This window comes from Tachysurus vachellii, chromosome 1, assembly GCF_030014155.1.
Source record: "Tachysurus vachellii isolate PV-2020 chromosome 1, HZAU_Pvac_v1, whole genome shotgun sequence".
In the NCBI taxonomy this organism is placed as follows: domain Eukaryota; kingdom Metazoa; phylum Chordata; class Actinopteri; order Siluriformes; family Bagridae; genus Tachysurus; species Tachysurus vachellii.
Genome location: NC_083460.1, coordinates 33,183,355 through 33,200,334, shown reverse-complemented (window position 1 = coordinate 33,200,334; position 16,980 = coordinate 33,183,355). Strand labels below are relative to the sequence as shown.

The following is a 16,980-nucleotide window of genomic DNA, read 5'->3' as shown; positions in this document are numbered from 1 at the left end:
ACTCACACACACACACACAGAGCCTCACCTTCCTTTCAACACCTTTATTATAAACCAAAGCACTTCTCTCTTCCCTCAGTGGAGAACAGTCTTGCCTTTAATAAGCAGTGCTTACTTCCCGACTGTGTATATTTAAGATCTCATTTTCACGTGAAGGATGATTCAGCCTGGAGAGACGACAGACTAACTTTGGTTCTATAGAGTAAACAAATCGCAAAGGGGGCTCTCCTGCCTCATGCTACATTAGAAATAGGCAAGTACCCTGTCTAAACACAGATACAGTTGCCTCAAATTTACAACTTTCAAATGGAGAGTGTCCAGTGACCACTGAGTGGATGAAAGCCAGACTCTTTGTATACTCTTTTTTTTTTTTTTTACAAAATGGTGAAATGAACTTCCCAATTTTCACAACACTATTAAATGCTTATTTTTTCATAGATAGTTAATGTTATACATGTAAAAAGAAATATGTGGGCAGTCGGATTTGGGGAAAAAATATATTTTGTATAGTTAACATATATAACTTCACGCATAGTTACAGTACAGTGAGTGAGTGAGTGAGCGAGATCAATTCATTTATTATTATGAAACCAATTCCATTGTGAAATCTCAGGAGGACATTAGTACTGATTGGAACTAGATTGGTTATAGTATTAACTTTAGGGAAATTAAATCATGCATTGTAGAATAGAGCAGTAGTTATGTGTCTTCTGCAAAACACCAGTATCTTTAGTTTGTTTCTCAGCTCTGTGTTTGAACTGAACATCAACACAACTAGTTTTTGTACATCCAACATCATTTGTGTGTGTATTTTCAAAGAGTTGCAATGTTTGGTCAGTAACGATGTTCATAAAAAGTCAACAATGGCATCATTGCGGGCCCATATATAACCAACAAAACATACAACGCTGAGGTCGCTTCATTCAGTTTTGGTTTGTTTTCTTTGTTTTTGGTTTAATTGCTACCACTGTTTCTACCAGCTTTCTCCTATTTCTTTTTGAAAGCTCCTAGCCAGCTAGCTATACACCAAGGTCAATAAATTTGGTGTCAACAGATGACTAGAGGTCTAATACAGGAAGAGAAAAAGAAAGAAAAATCTTTATTCACAATCAGACATATCATATATGAGGCAGATATACAGCTAGAAAGAATATAGGGTGATAAACAAAAAACAGAGAATTATATGAATAGACAGCCAGATGGATTCAGGCAGACTCATGTGAACAACAAAATTTCTCAGAAAAATGGAGAAAAAAGTGTTGTTTAATGTGCTCATTACAGCACTCATATCTACTGCTGAGCTATTTTTAGATAAATAATCTCTTTATACGGAACCATACACCTCAGTCACATCATCATACTCAGAACTGCTGTTGTAGGAAAAGAGGGAAAAAAAAACCTCTCACACCAGCATGTCTGTCACCCAGCATGATGTGTGTTTATAATTTCAGCTTGATTTATCACTGGCTCTGACTCGCTCTCTCTCCTACGCCATACACCTCGATTCATGTCACACTTCTGTCTGTCGTCATGTTCATTCCTTTCTTTCCTTCTTTTACATTTAGGTTTTTGTTTAATAATCACATGGTTAAACTCGTTTTCTTTTTCTGAGTGCTAATCTGTCATTCATACACGTTATTTTCAATTTGTTTTTATTTTTTATCGGTTTTCAAAAAAAAAAAAACACAAAAAGACATTTTTCCCGAAACTCTTTACAGGGGAAAGTAGCTAAAGCAGGCTCAGAAAGTTGCCTGAAGAAGCTAGAGGATGTCAGATATATTAAATCACAAAATTATAATAACATTGAATAGAATGGACCTAAATCTAAAGAGAAATTGAAAGATTATAATTTATTTCTTATAGAAAGTCAGTTTGGTCATGGTGAGACAGATCAAACTATTGCACGTTTAAAAAAAAACTATACTTTCTATTAAGTATGCAAATAGTAGGGACAGATGTGAAAAGTGAATGGTCATGATGAAAGCGATCAGATATTGGTCATTGGGAATCAGTGATGATCATGGATTGGTCATTGGGAATCAGTGATGATCATGGATTGGTCATTGGGAATCAGTGATGATCATGGATTGGTCATTGGGAATCAGTGATGATCATGGATTGGTCATTGGGAATCAGTGATGATCATGGATTGGTCATTGGGAATCAGTGATGATCATGGATTGGTCATTGGGAATCAGTGATGATCATGGATTGGTCATTGGGAATCAGTGATGATCATGGATTGGTCATTGGGAATCAGTGATGATCATGGATTGGTCATTGGGAATCAGTGATGATCATGGATTGGTCATTGGGAATCAGTGATGATCATGGATTGGTCATTGGGAATCAGTGATGATCATGGATTGGCTATTGGGAAACAGCAATGATCAGTGACCAAGTGTAACACAATCAGGCACACTGATGGAGAGCTTCTCTTAAGCTTCAGAAACTTGTGGGGATCAGGAAGTAAGCAGAAGACCAAATGGGGTTCACTCCTGTCAGCCACAAACAGGCTCTGATTCTACACACAGATTCACCAAAACTGGACAGTTGAAGCCTGTAAAAACACTGCTTGGTTAAATAAAGTGCTCAGTGAGTGTATAAACAGATGAGGCACTCTAGACTAATGAAATGATAATGAAAACCATTTCCCAGTTTACTGGAACACAGAAATGATACATCTCAGCAACTTTAAAAATTAATGGAAATATAGTTTCAGTACACTTGTGATGTCACTCTACTGTTTCACATTAAAATTTAACGTTATGCTTCTGCTATTGCATGAGACAGTACAAAGAGCCATTGCTCATATTAATGTGATCCAAACAGACATCCGTCATGTCGTGACAACAGAGGATGTCTGTGTGTGTGCATGCGTGTGCATGTGTGCGAGTGTGATAATAGAAGCCAAGCCAATTTTCTGCCTGCTGACTGCCTTGTGTCATTAATGAAAACCAGCAGCTTCATCAGCCAATCGGACGATAGAACGCAGATGTACCCAATACCCCCTTGTGTCCAATCACACACCCAGTGACCCACATTGATTATTGCTATGGCAACCTACGAGTTGATGAACTGTACTGTCTGGCAGGTTCCTGCAGAGTGCAGTCAAGAGAACATCTTGGGAGTGGAGACAAACACACCTTCTCCTGTACTCAATGTCCCATTCACTCACACACAGAAATGCTTACAGATGGGCATAGATAGACAGATAGATAGACAAACAGATAGATTGAAAGATAGATACATAAACACAGATATATACTTAAAGACAGATAAGACAGGTGTGCAGGAAAACAAACAGACAAATATAAAATAATGTAATAAACAAATGCATATAGAGACAGACAGACAGACAATGGCATACTTGGACAAAGTCAGATAGACAGAAACAGACAAAGAAAGTCACAGACATTTGTCTAGATAAAGCAACAATTGCACAGACAGAGACAAACAGACAGAGACATGCAAACAGATGCACAAACATACAGGTACAAGCACACAGATAAAAAATACAGACTGGCAAACAGACACATCTCATTGATCTCCTTTATAAAATTGTTCAGCAATTGTAAATATTTGAATGAATTCCAATCAATCGCTTCATCAATCAGTGTAAAGCAAGTGCACTGTGCTTTTTCCTCATCCGTCTCACACTATGGCAGGGGTGGCCAACCAGTCAGAGACCAAGAGCCACATTTTTTACTGTGTTACCGGAAAGAGCCGCATCATACACATGGGCACACATGAACATCACCTTTTTTTCCCTGCCATTTTGAGCGCGAGCTTGACGCATATTGTTTATTCAAATGATCTTGCTCCTACTGGGAAACTTTGAGGTATTTTCATCCCACTCACATGCACGTTTGACAAAAATACTGTATTGAACTCAAGCGAAGCATATTAAAAAGACACAAATACAAACTTCGGTATAAACGTAAGAGCCGCATGAAACCGGGCAAAGAGCCGTATGAGGCTCGGGAGCCGCGGGTTGGCCACCTCTGCACTATGGGATCCAGCCACCAACAACATGCTGATTAATATACCAGCTTTAAATATTGGGTCTAATAAACATCTATAAATAAATTATACAAAAAAACACAAATCTCATTTTGTTTAGACAAACACCAAGTTGCTTGTTTAGGAAAGGAAGTCTGCCCAGCACCTAACAAACTGTCAGGATGGTGTATATAGGTTAGCTTAGGAAGCACTATTTTAATACACAGAGGTTGGTGAGCTTCGCTGTAAATGTAGGTCAGGAATGATGTGAAGCTGCTCTTGCTACAGGCTTGTGTGCTCTCAGACTTTTAACCAGCAAGCCAGAAATGCAATTCTACAACTAAAACTACATGCAATCAAAGCGGATGTTCATTGTCTATCCAAGGTTTCAGTCCAGACACTTGGCATCAGTCAAGCTTCAAGCAGCTTATCAGAGCCTGTTACTGTTGAGATCCAGCTCACCATTCTGGATCAGTGTTCAGTGTAATGAGACTATGCAGTATCAGACATTCCTGCATGCTGTGGTTATGAGAATGTGACAGGCCAAATATCTCACTATTTGCTCGACAATGTTGAAGCCTGCCCATGAGGACACATCATTTATGACTTCTGAGCTGCATGAGGCGCTTGTGTAATAATCGTCACTGCATAACACTGGAAAGAGCACGGACATGACGCATAGTCTCTCAAAAACTTGCTGTGTGGAGAAAAAAAAATAAAAATCACAAATAAAAAAATGTTCCACTGCATGTTGGCTGGTGACACAGACTAGATTCTCAGATGATAGTGATGGCTTAAGCAAATTATTGATGAGTCCTCACAAAGTTCATGCCAAGAGCAATTTATATGTGCACAGATGTTGATATAGCCGCCCAGAGGCCGATGAAAGGGGCAATGCAGAAAGCTCAACATGGAGGCTGTACAATGAGATGACCCACCCTTTGATGAAAACAGCCAACAGCCTTTACATTACATCAGTGCCTTTATATGGTGAAGGTGTAAAACTAAAATAGAAAAGATTATCACATTCCAGAAGAATAAATAATATAAATAAATAATAAATAACAAACAGAAGAATTAGGTCAGAGATTTAGGTCAACACATCACGTCTCTTGACTGACACGTTATCCTTTAGTTTTCGCTGCACACTATAGTCCATAACCAATGTGTTGAATACGGCCACTGGCCATGTAGTGCACTTTATGACTGTTACAGAGTGAACAGTTAGTCACAGTGCATGATCAAATGGCTCTCACACTCACCAGTGATTTTTTATTTTATTTTTTTTTTCAAATTACCAATTACAATTCATTTCTGTCTATTACCATCTAGCCAATAAAGTTCCACACTCCATGGTTCTCATATGCCTTCTGTGCGTGTCTGTATTACTCCATACATTTTACAACCATTTCCCTCTGGAGTCTAAATCACACCACAGCAACTTCCTTTCTTCTGAGCAGGGAAGGCAGACCTCTTCCTCTGCTGCCACTCCTACCATGTTTAAATGATGACTAACAAATGTACACAAGAACGTGGGAGCTGATCAGAATCAAAATAATTTCTTTCAGCACGGTGCATTGCCATGATAGTCACTTTCTTTTTCATCTCCATGATCATTGTTCCTTTTATTTTCACCACCAGCCCCATTGGTTGATTAACTCTGTAATGCCATAAAATCTTGACAACTTTAGACAAAACTATCAAACTGTTAGCATTCAAGTGCTCTGGGGTCAGAAAGGTACTTAGGATTTGATTTGATTTGATGTATAGAAGCATCCTGGATTAGTTATTTATTTATTTATGGCAGTGTGTATTTTACTTAGTTTTCCTCAGGGGTTAAGGTGTGAAGCTACGAGCAAAAAGGTCGAGCGAAAAAATTCCATTTTGGCTTTATGGGTCTTAAAATAATCTCTATCACATGTAGCACACTGAAATTAACATAGTATTCCATGGTTCTCAAATGTCTTCCATGTCCGTCTCTGTACATTTTACAACCGTTACCCTCTAGACTCTAAATCAGACCACAAAACTTCTGATCCTCTGCTCAGACAAAACAGAGCTCTGCTGCCGCTCCTACCATGTATGTAATGTTATCAAATGCAGCTGATCAGAATGAAAGCAATAACATAAGACAAGTCACGTTCTTTGGGAAAGAGGAATTAGAAGAAATCAAGCTTTTTATTTTCCTTGTGTTATACATGCAAAATGATGCATGTATATCTTTTCCTTCTATTCACAATGTATGTAACAATGTAATTAAACATTTACTTGTTAACACTAACTTTCAGGCAATGTTATCGTGAAATCGCTATAATGAGCTCCGGATATTCACACAAGGTTTTTCTTTCTGACAATCGCCATCATTTTTACTGCTTTTTGCAAATACTGTAGTAAAGTAAGAGGCTGCTCTAGGATTATTATAAACATTCTTTTGTCTGTCAGAGTCACAGCAATCTAAAGGTGATTTCACATCTAGTTCATCTGAGGTTTGCTTCAAATGGACCCTCAGGCAGCCGCAATTTCACCAGGGTTTGTTGACAATGAAAACAAGCGCAGTTTTGATGAAGGCAGTGAGGAGAAATGGTGACGTTTTTGGCACAGTCTTGAAGGTACTCTATTAATCACCAACACTACCTCATGTTTTCAGTCATTCCTTTGGCTCTCTGTTCAAACCACACAGAAAGACAGGTTTAGATGTGAGAAGGACTTCATTTAGGAGAAGACATGTGACCTCGCAACATCCAGATGGCTGACTGCCCTGGTGTATAATTAGCCTAGCATATTTCCAATAAAACAGTCTAATAATGAGTAGAACTTTGTGTCTTCTCGCTTACACACTCGAACTAAACCACAACTATGGCTTCATACCTTGACTACATCCTGATCAGGCCCATGGTCTAAAACAAAAATATGTGTTCACACTGGACCATACCAAGCACAATGAGGTGAAAAATGTACCAGATCTCAAATCCAAATAAATTGTGTGTGTAAAAAGGTGCAAGAGAAAAGCAAGTAGTAGAGGACAAACGTGGAAAGTCTTTCGTCAAAATACTGAAAATCTAAACCAAACCATAATAAGCCTGGCAGAAATCGTGTGAGGGATTGACATCCTTCCATGAACCACAACAGTCCTAATGGAAGGAAGCAGAACATTAAAGGTAACAGATGTATATATATATATTACATCAGGTGTTACACAATTTCATATAACCCCATCATTTACAAAGGTCCTGCAAGAGGAATTGCACAGCTCTGGTCTCTAAAGGCTGACATCAATTGAAAAGAGACTGATGAAGAGACATTTGACACAATAAAAGTGTTTTTGGAGGGAATACGGTGCTGAAAACGAGAGCTAAAATCTAGAATTTAACATGACGACTTTTCGGTCTCAGCTGTCAAATGGACTATTTTTAACACACAGTGAGGCAATGTGAGAAAAATCATGCCTGCAAGACTCGAGACGTGTAGATACACTAGCAATGATACAGGGCTGATTAATAAAGGAATAAAGAAACAAAACAAGAGTAACACGTCAGTGACCATATGCTGAATTACGGAAAGAAAAAAGAAATAAATAATTGACAGTTTAATTTATACAGTACTGTTCTCATGCCAGAGGTCATTTTACAATAACAGCAGAAACTGATGACATGTCAACTTAATGTTCTAATTACTAAACCAGCCATTTTGAAATGACCCAAGCACCGTAGTCCCTCAAACAACACTTAAAAAGTTACTATTATTATTATTTTAATTTTTTTATATGGTGTACCCAGTAGTTGAGGGGCTGCGATTATTAGCCATAATGTGACTTTGTTTATATCCAAATGAATGCTTACTAAAATCAACTCGGTTAATATTGTAAAATTAGCTGTTACCTGAAACAACTCGCGGTCACATTTGCTTCCCGTGTTAATTTAAATATCTAACTGAACACTAGCAAGCTTCTTAGCTAGCAGGCTATTGGATAAGCTACATTGTTCAACAGTGCTGTGTTTCATTCTAGTCGGTCAGAAAGTTGTGTTTTATTTTCTATGTGTATGTTTGTTCTAATATTTTATTACTTCTAGCAATAACTTTATTTATAAATGTGTATAATTGATGATATTGTGAAATATAGCATTATGCTGTATATTGACACTGGGACATTTTGGGCTTTCTTGAGCACATGGCAAGCAATTTTTTTCTTTGACTGCTCTTTGTGACGCATCTTCTTAGTTAGGATGAAGTCTATTAAGGCCTATTCTATCAAAGACATTTAGCATTTTTGCCCACAGCCCTGAAAAACACAAAAAACCCAAGGTCTAATGGTTTTCAGAATGTAGTAACTAAACGCAGTTTGAGCTACTTTCCCAGTAGAACACCTGGCTAGCATTCATGCGCCTTCTTGACTGTGTGTGTGGCTAATCACTTTTCCCTTGTTAGGCATGCTGGGATGGATTTCATTAGCTCCATCTACTTAGGAAAAACTACACAGGAGCTCCGTGCAGACATACACATGTTCCACAGGCCCGACTATTAAAACAATAGTTAGATTCATCATGGCTGCCGAGCCTCCTCCTGGTTTCCTGTGGCCATCTGCTTCTAATGATTAACAGCATTGGGTTGCACACTCTTAAGGCCAGAATAGGCGAGGGACAATATTACATTAGCATTTTGCTAAAACTGCTTTGATAATTGTTTATTACATCATCGGGTTATTGTATCCTTAGAACAGAGGTCAGGTTAGCTTTGTAAGCATACTTCTCATCTTTTCTGCTTTTCTCTTTTCTCATCTAACATTAAGTTACAGTTCAGCACTTTATCTGTAAAAAATGGTACTTGAGATAACCATTTTCTTTGTTCACAATAATGTGTTTTGATGTGTTGTGTGTGGAGAACAGACATTTCATTCACTTTAAAAGTATTGTATTATTAATTAAGCAATAGTTTCATATTTACATACTTATGACTGTCCTTAGATGGCATTTCATAGTGTTTTAGTGTGTTTACAGCCCAAAGCATACATTTCAGTCTGATGTATTATGGAGCCATCAAACTGTCAATTCGGGAGCTCTGAATTAAATATTGCTTCTCACTTGAGCCAATATCAAGCAAGAATAATGGGTTTTAAGTCCAAGGACAGAGTCACTCGTGACTGAGATGTAGACAAACTCCATCCCACTCTTACAAATCCCTATGCGCAAATAGTTCTTAAGTCCGGAGATATGGAGGATGTCTGAATACCCCTTTGCACAATTTCAGCATTAATTAATCACGACTCTTGCAAAATTCCTCTCTGGACATGGCTTCTATCTCACAATTAAGAATATATAAGCTAAAGTTCCACAGTTTGATTTTCAAACAGCTCTCTATTGGACTACTCCTGCACTATGAAGGGTTTAAATCAATATTTTCTTAGCACATTATATATAGTATAAATAAATAAATAAATATACAGTGAGGAAAATAAGTACTGTATTTGAACACCCTGCTATTTTGCAAGTTCTCCCACTTAGAAATCATGGAGGGGTCTGAAATTGTCATCGTAGGTGCATGTCCACTGTGAGAGACATTCATTCATTCATTCATTCATCTTCTACCGCTTAACCGAACTACCTCGGGTCACGGGGAGCCTGTGCCTATCTCAGGCGTCATTGGGCATCAAGGCAGGATACACCCTGGACGGAGTGCCAACCCATCACAGGGCACACACACACACTCTCATTCACTCACACAATCACACACTAGGGACAATTTTCCAGAGATGCCAATCAACCTACCATGCATGTCTTTGGACTGGGGGAGGAAACCGGAGTACCCGGAGGAAACCCCCGAGGCACGGGGAGAACATGCAAACTCCACACACACAAGGTGGAGGCGGGAATCGAACCCCGACCCTGGAGGTGTGAGGCGAACGTGCTAACCACTAAGCCACCGTGCCCCCCTGTGAGAGACATAATCTAAAAAAAAAAATCCAGAAATCACAATTTTTTAACTATTTATTTGTATGATACAGCTACAAATAAGTATTTGAACATCTGAGAAAATCAATGTTAATATTTGGTACAGTAGCCTTTGTTTGCAATTACAGAGGTCAAACGTTTCCTGTAGTTTTTCACCAGGTTTGCACACACTGCAGGAAGGATTTTGTCCCACTCCTCCACACAGATCTTCTCTAGATCAGTCAGATTTCTGGCCTGTCGCTGAGAAACACGGAGTTTGAGCTCCCTCCAAAGATTCTCTATTGGGTTTAGGTCTGGAGACTGGCTAGGCCATGCCAGAACCTTGATATGCTTCTTACAGAGCCACTCCTTGGTTATCCTGGCTGTGTGCTTCGGGTCATTGTCATGTTGGAAGACCCAGCCTCGACCCATCTTCAATGCTCTAACTGAGGTTGTTCCCCAAAATCTCGCAATACATGGCCCCGGTCATCCTCTCCTTAATACAGTGCAGTCTCCCTGTCCCATGTGCAAATAAACACCCCCAAAGCATGATGCTACCAACCCCATGCTTCACAGTAGGGATGGTGTTCTTGGGATGGTACTCATCATTCTTCTTCCTCCAAACACGTTTAGTGGAATTATGACCAAAAAGTTCTATTTTGGTCTCATCTGACCACATGACTTTCTCCCATGACTCCTCTGGATCATCCAAATGGTCATTGGCAAAATTAAGACGGGCCTGGACATGTGCTGGTTTAAGCAGGGGAACCTTCCGTGCCATGTATGATTTCAAACCATGACGTCTTAGTGTATTACCAACAGTAACCTTGGAAACGGTGGTCCCAGCTCTTTTCAGGTCATTGACCAGCTCCTCCCGTGTAGTTCTGGGCTGATTTCTCACCTTTCTTAGGATCATTGAGACCCCACGAGGTGAGATCTTGCATGGAGCCCCAGTCCGAGGGAGATTGACAGTCATGTTTTGCTTCTTCCATTTTCTAATGATTGCTCCAACAGTGGACCTTTTTTCACCAAGCTGCTTGGCAATTTCCCCGTAGCCCTTTCCAGCCTTGTGGAGGTGTACAATTTTGTCACTAGTGTCTTTGGACAGCTCTTTGGTCTTGGCCATGTTAGTAGTTGGATTCTTACTGATTGTACGGGGTGGACAGGTGTCTTTATGCAGCTAACGACCTCAAACAGGTGCATCTAATTTAGGATAATAAATGGAGTGGAGGTGGACATTTTAAAGGCAGACTAACAGGTCTTTGAGGGTCAGAATTCTAGCTGATAGACAGGTGTTCAAATACTTATTTTCCTCACTGTGTGTGTGTGTGTGTGTGTGTGTATATATATATATATATATATATATATATATATATATATATATATATATATATATATATATTTAAATTTATATATACATACATACACACACACACACTATATTTATAGTATATATAATATATAGCCTTATGAATCTTAAATAGCTCCTAATGGACATGGACAGATACTCCATGCTCATATGAGAAAACTTGAATTGCAAATCTAGAAAATTGAATCAGATAAACAGTGAACTATGTAAAAAAAAAAAAAAAAAAAAAAAAAAAAACCTAAGCTCTTATAAAGGATCAGCAGAATCCCAAACCTCTCAAGTGACCAAACAGTGGACTGTGTAAGTTTGAACAAACCACCATTTCATAAAACGTACTTTGAGGAGATTATTATCCATATAACTGTATATAGTATATACTTTATGAAGTGCCTTTATATTCAGAGAGAGCAAATTCTACTTGGGCACTGGATCAAAGTGTTATGGGTTCAAGCCCCAGCTCTAACAAGCTCCTGAGCACTGTTAAGCTCTTGAGAAAGGCCCTTATTCTTTTCTGCTCTAGGGGAACTGTATCATGACCCTGACTTCCTAACTTGCTGGTATATGCAAAGAATTTTGCAATACTGTAATGAAAGGTTGTTCTTTTTTTCCTATCAATATAGTGCAGGAAACATCCATCCATCCATCCATTTTCTACCGCTTATCCGGAGAAGGGTTGCGGGGGCAGCAGTCTAAGCAAGGACGCCCAGACTTCCCTCTCCCCAGACACTTCCTCCAGCTCTTCCGGGGGAATACCGAGGCGTTCCCAGGCCAGCCGAGAGACATAGTCCCTCCAGCATGTCCTAGGTCTTCCCCGGGGCCTCCTCCCGGTTGGACATGCCCGGAACACCTCCCCAGGGAGGCGTCCAGGAGGCATCCGGAACAGATTCGGCCGCCTGTATCCGGGATCTTGTCCTTTCGGTCATGACCCAAAGCTCATGACCATAGGTGAGGGTAGGAAAGTAGATCGACTGGTAAATAGAGAGCTTCGCCTTGCGGCTCAGCTCTTTCTTCACCACAACAGACCGGTACATCGACCGCATCACTGCAGAAGATGCACCGATCCGCCTGTCGATCTCCCGCTCCATCCTTCCCTCACTCGTGAACAAGACCCCAAGATACTTAAACTCCTCCACTTGAGGCAGGAGCTCTCCACCAACCTGAAGGGGGCAAGCCACCCTTTTCCGGTTGAGAACCATGGCCTCAGGCTTGGAGGAAAGAACATCACCTAAACCCAACAGCTCCAAAATTGACCTGACAGTGTAGTATATAGGGCATAAAGACGGTGTATTTATGTATATTTATGTATAAGACCTTATCCTTTTACATGCTCTTCTATTGAAAGAGATGAATCTCCTATACAGTAAAATAAAAAAATATAGTGCACTATGTAGGGTGTACAAATCCTTGTCATATTATATGAAGTAAACTACTATCAGACAAAGTAATTTCCCTATTTATAAAAATATATAAGAGGCAGATAGACGGATACACAAACTACACTCTGTAGGGTAGAGAAACCCATATTCCATACCCCATGCAGTGCACCTACAAATGAAAGAGAGAGACATCTGTGATTCAGCTGGTGTATCTGTTGTCTGCTAAAAGAAAGCTGCGTGCCTCTATGCTAAGTGCTAAGCCTGGCTGATTTCTTTTACCAAACAAAGTACCATCAGAGGAATAGGCCTAGGTGCCTGTATGTTTATGTATGCCTCTTTGAAAAGCAAAGAATATGAAATACTGTCTGAGTGGATTACTGACTACACACTCCCGTTTAACTCACACACACACACACACACGGACGGACGGATAGGAAATTCACTCATTAGAGGAAGGCAGGAGGCTCTAGCGTATGAACGCAGGAGGGGAAAGTTCTCCTGCAAACAAGATATTTCTTCTCAATAGGATTCACCTGGATAAATAAAGGAAAGGAAACAAGGAGCTGCGGGAATTCACCAGTTTGCAAGGTCAAATGGGGGAACAAGGAGTCTAGTGTCCCGTTAGTGACCTTACTGACAGCGCCCTCTAGTGTGCCCTGGACTGGAGGATTTCAAAACATCAATAAGTATCAATATCAATAAGTATCAATACGTTTTTGCATCTGAAGTTTCTTTTGGTCAATTTCCAAAAATAAATAAATAAATAAATAAATAATAATAATAAATAAAAACATACTTCCGTTTTTTGCTGACTCCTTATTTTGATCTCGAAATTAGATGTTGCATGCATATTAATAATTAATACTACCAATAAGAAGTAAATCCCAGACTCATCGGAAACTAAAAAAACAAAAGAGCAAAAGAAATGATCAGAACAAGTTAGATTCAAACAATATTTGGTTTTGGAAACTTCTCCTTAGATCACTAGTAACAGCCAGCTGGTGGCAGAGCTCCAAGGATTGGAGAAAGATTTCAGGCATTATATACAAATGAGGTAAGACCTTCATCTCTGTGTGTTTGTTTTAATCTAACCTCACTTCCTTAGTCTGATTAAACAGATTTGTGTTGGAATTTGTTCAAGAGTTGTGCTTGGCTATTAGAAATGAAAAAGATGTAAATGGTGTCAGTAATAATATTGTTGAGAATTTGCTTTCTGTCAGCCACAGGTTAAAAATGGGAACTTGTGGAAATGCATGACAGCATTCAGTTTAAGGAGCAGCATGGGTGTTAAAGGTGGGGTCTTTCATTCATTTGTTCGCTCATTTCATTTCTTTATCCTGCTCAGGGTCACATCGAATCCTGAGTCTATCCCAGAAACGCTGGGCATGGCATGGGAATACACACTGGATGGGATGCCAGACAATCAAAAAATGGCAGCCTGCGCATACTCACACATTCAATTGCACCTAGGAGTAATTTCGAGTCATCAATCCCCTATTGTTGGCTACTTCCCTCTCGTATAAGCAGCCCGATGTGCTACAGCAAGCTCTTCCATGCTGTTAAGTGTTTGTTTACCTTAACACGGGTTTTTTATTTTAATTCGTACCTTGGTTCCACCCATGTCCTGTCACTGGTTGTCTCCCTTGTCTTCCCTGATTATGCTCACCTGTTTTCAATGTGCCCTTTGAATAGTTTGTGTATTTAATCTCTTGTGATTGAGAAAAGTAGCACACGGTGTGCCTTACCTGAACTTACAAAGACTTTTTTCCGTTTACTGCAGTCCTGGTTTTTCACCTGACCTCAGCCTGTCATGACACGGATATTATACCTTTACCCTTTCAAGTTTTTATTATTGATCTAACTTCTTATTCTTAGTCTAGTTGGATCCCTCATTTTTTAATGCTGTACCAGCTCCCACTTGGACAGATGCTTATGTCAGAATAAACTAGGATAATAATGTTAGACTGCAAAAGAATTCTTTCCAAACAACACACATAATGATTATGAAGGTATGTTGCTATTGAAATAATCTTCCCTGGCAGATTGGCAGATCTGTGAGTGTAGTTAACACCCACATCTGGCTGGAAAAGAAAACATAATCTGCAGGGACTGAGCCTTACAAATGCTCTGATACGCTGTACAAAGAAAAACAGACTGTCACCAAAAAAATAAAGCAGCTTTTCTGGAAAAACAAATACTCAAGTACAATTTGAAGGAAATCTGGGGTTGAAAATGCAAACCTGTTAAATAAATCTCTGAATTCCATGACTTGATTCCTTTTTTCTATAGAGTCTTTATTTATTTGGAGTTAAAGCTGCTGGAAGTAAGGATTGGAAATTTCTGTACGTTTCTGGACATTTCTTCACCCCGAAGATTACCAGTCTGCATCCCAAACATTATTCTACTAACAGGATGCCTAAATAGCAACGCCTCAGCATACACACGCATGCTACTCGCATGCTCAGTATCTTTCTGCAAGAAACAGTGCAGGTCTCCATGATGATCAGGTCTCGATCTGCTATATTCTTTGACACCCACGCTGTGTATACACCTCAGTAAGAGACATGCATCTGTACACACACACACACACACACACACACACACACACACACACACACACACACACACACACACACACACACACACACACACACACACACACACACACACACACAGAGAGAGAGAGAGAGGAAATACTGCAATATTGATTGTTTGCTAGATCGCTGTTTGGCCAGGCTTCATTAAGCCAAGTTTGTTGAATCCACAGGCTCACAAACACACACACATCTATTATTTAAGCCTCTGGTGCATCAGCATACACCTGCCTATGATCAGGGGCCACTTTGAAATTATATCCTTTAGGGAAAAGAACCAACATCCTTTCTTTTCTTCTCTCACTCATCCGTTCTCCGTTCTCTGTCTCTCTCTCTCTCACACACACACACACACACACACACACACACACACAAACACACCCTGCAATAGAGACCCACTTCTTACTAATCAAATATCTACACCCACACCCGCACCCCCACACCCACACCCACACACAGTAAAAGCGAGTAAATTCGCACCTCTGTTTGTTCTGTGGCAGGGCCTTTGAATCCACAGCGAACATCTTTGACACGAAAACGATGACTGGCGCCGATTCTTCACTTGCGCACTCCAAGAATGCTGCAGGGAAAGAAAGAATAACAAGACAAAGTTTCCAACACAGACATGTGCTTTTTTTAGGCCAATGTGACCTGTAGCATATTTTATTCTGAATGAACTCAGTTGTACTTTGTAGGTTTAGTAGTAGTAGCAGTAACAGTAAACATAGTGGTGGTGTTTATAGTAATAGCTGTAGGAGTGGTAGTGGTGGTAAAAGTGGTAGCTGTAGTGGTGGTAAAAGTGGTAACTGTAGTGGTGGTAAAAGTGGTAGCTGTAGTGGTGGTAAAAGTGGTAGCTGTAGTGGTGGTAAAAGTGGTAGCTGTAGTGGTGGTAAAAGTGGTAGCTGTAGTGGTGGTAAAAGTGGTAGCTGTAGAGGTGGTAAAAGTGGTAGTAGCTATAGTGGTAATAGCATTAGTTGTAGTAGTAGTTGCAGTGGTAATAGTAGTTGTAGGGACTGGTGGTACTAGTAGCTGCGTTAGTGGTAATAGCATTAGTCAAATTACTAGTAGTGGTATTAGTAGTAGTGGTGATAATAGCAGTCATAGGGACTTGTGGTGGTAACAGTATTAGTGTTGATGATGGTAGTAGTAATAATAACAACAGAATAATAGTAAGAATTCTGAACTTTCGAATCTAAATCAAATCAGTTGCACTTAAGACTTTGGAGGCAAAGCATACTCTCCATGACCCCAAACCCCCCCACTCCCCCACCCCCACCAGAAAAAGAAATGTTTTTTTTTAACTTAAAACTGCAGTCTTTTAGGAACAAATGAGCAAAATTAAACAACCATTGAAACAGCTGCACCGAGTCACAGCTGCATGGATCTGGCTGCCTCTGTAGCACAGTACACACAGCACTGTTTATTTACTTGTATTGGTATTTAGAAACATTACCTGAGCGAGGAAGAGCTGCTGGGTGACAAGAGAAATCTGATAAACACCCTAGTAGCACATGTCAGTATCATTTAACTTCCCATTCACCAAAGGCCTTTTACTGAGCGACGGCAGTGGTGATGCGCTGATGCCTTCCAAAACAACACGCTTGACAAGAACATAAAGGTCTTCATAAAAGAAGAACATGACAGGAGGTCACTGCCACAGAGCTGATAAAAGCCCAGGGCCTAGAGTCTAATCACTGAGGGAATATCTTTACACA

At 39.8% G+C, this 16,980-nt stretch overlaps 1 protein-coding gene across 3 annotated transcripts in view; it reads right to left on the bottom strand.

Moving 5' to 3' along the window:
* Positions 1–16,980, bottom strand: part of efl1 (elongation factor like GTPase 1) — a 292,867-nt gene that overhangs the window by 82,469 nt on the left and 193,418 nt on the right. For all 3 annotated transcript variants that reach the window (XM_060883929.1, XM_060883912.1, XM_060883920.1), the window contains exon 12: positions 15,746–15,845. In XM_060883929.1, the coding sequence (XP_060739912.1) occupies positions 15,746–15,845 (100 nt within the window). The remainder of the gene's footprint in view (positions 1–15,745; positions 15,846–16,980) is intronic.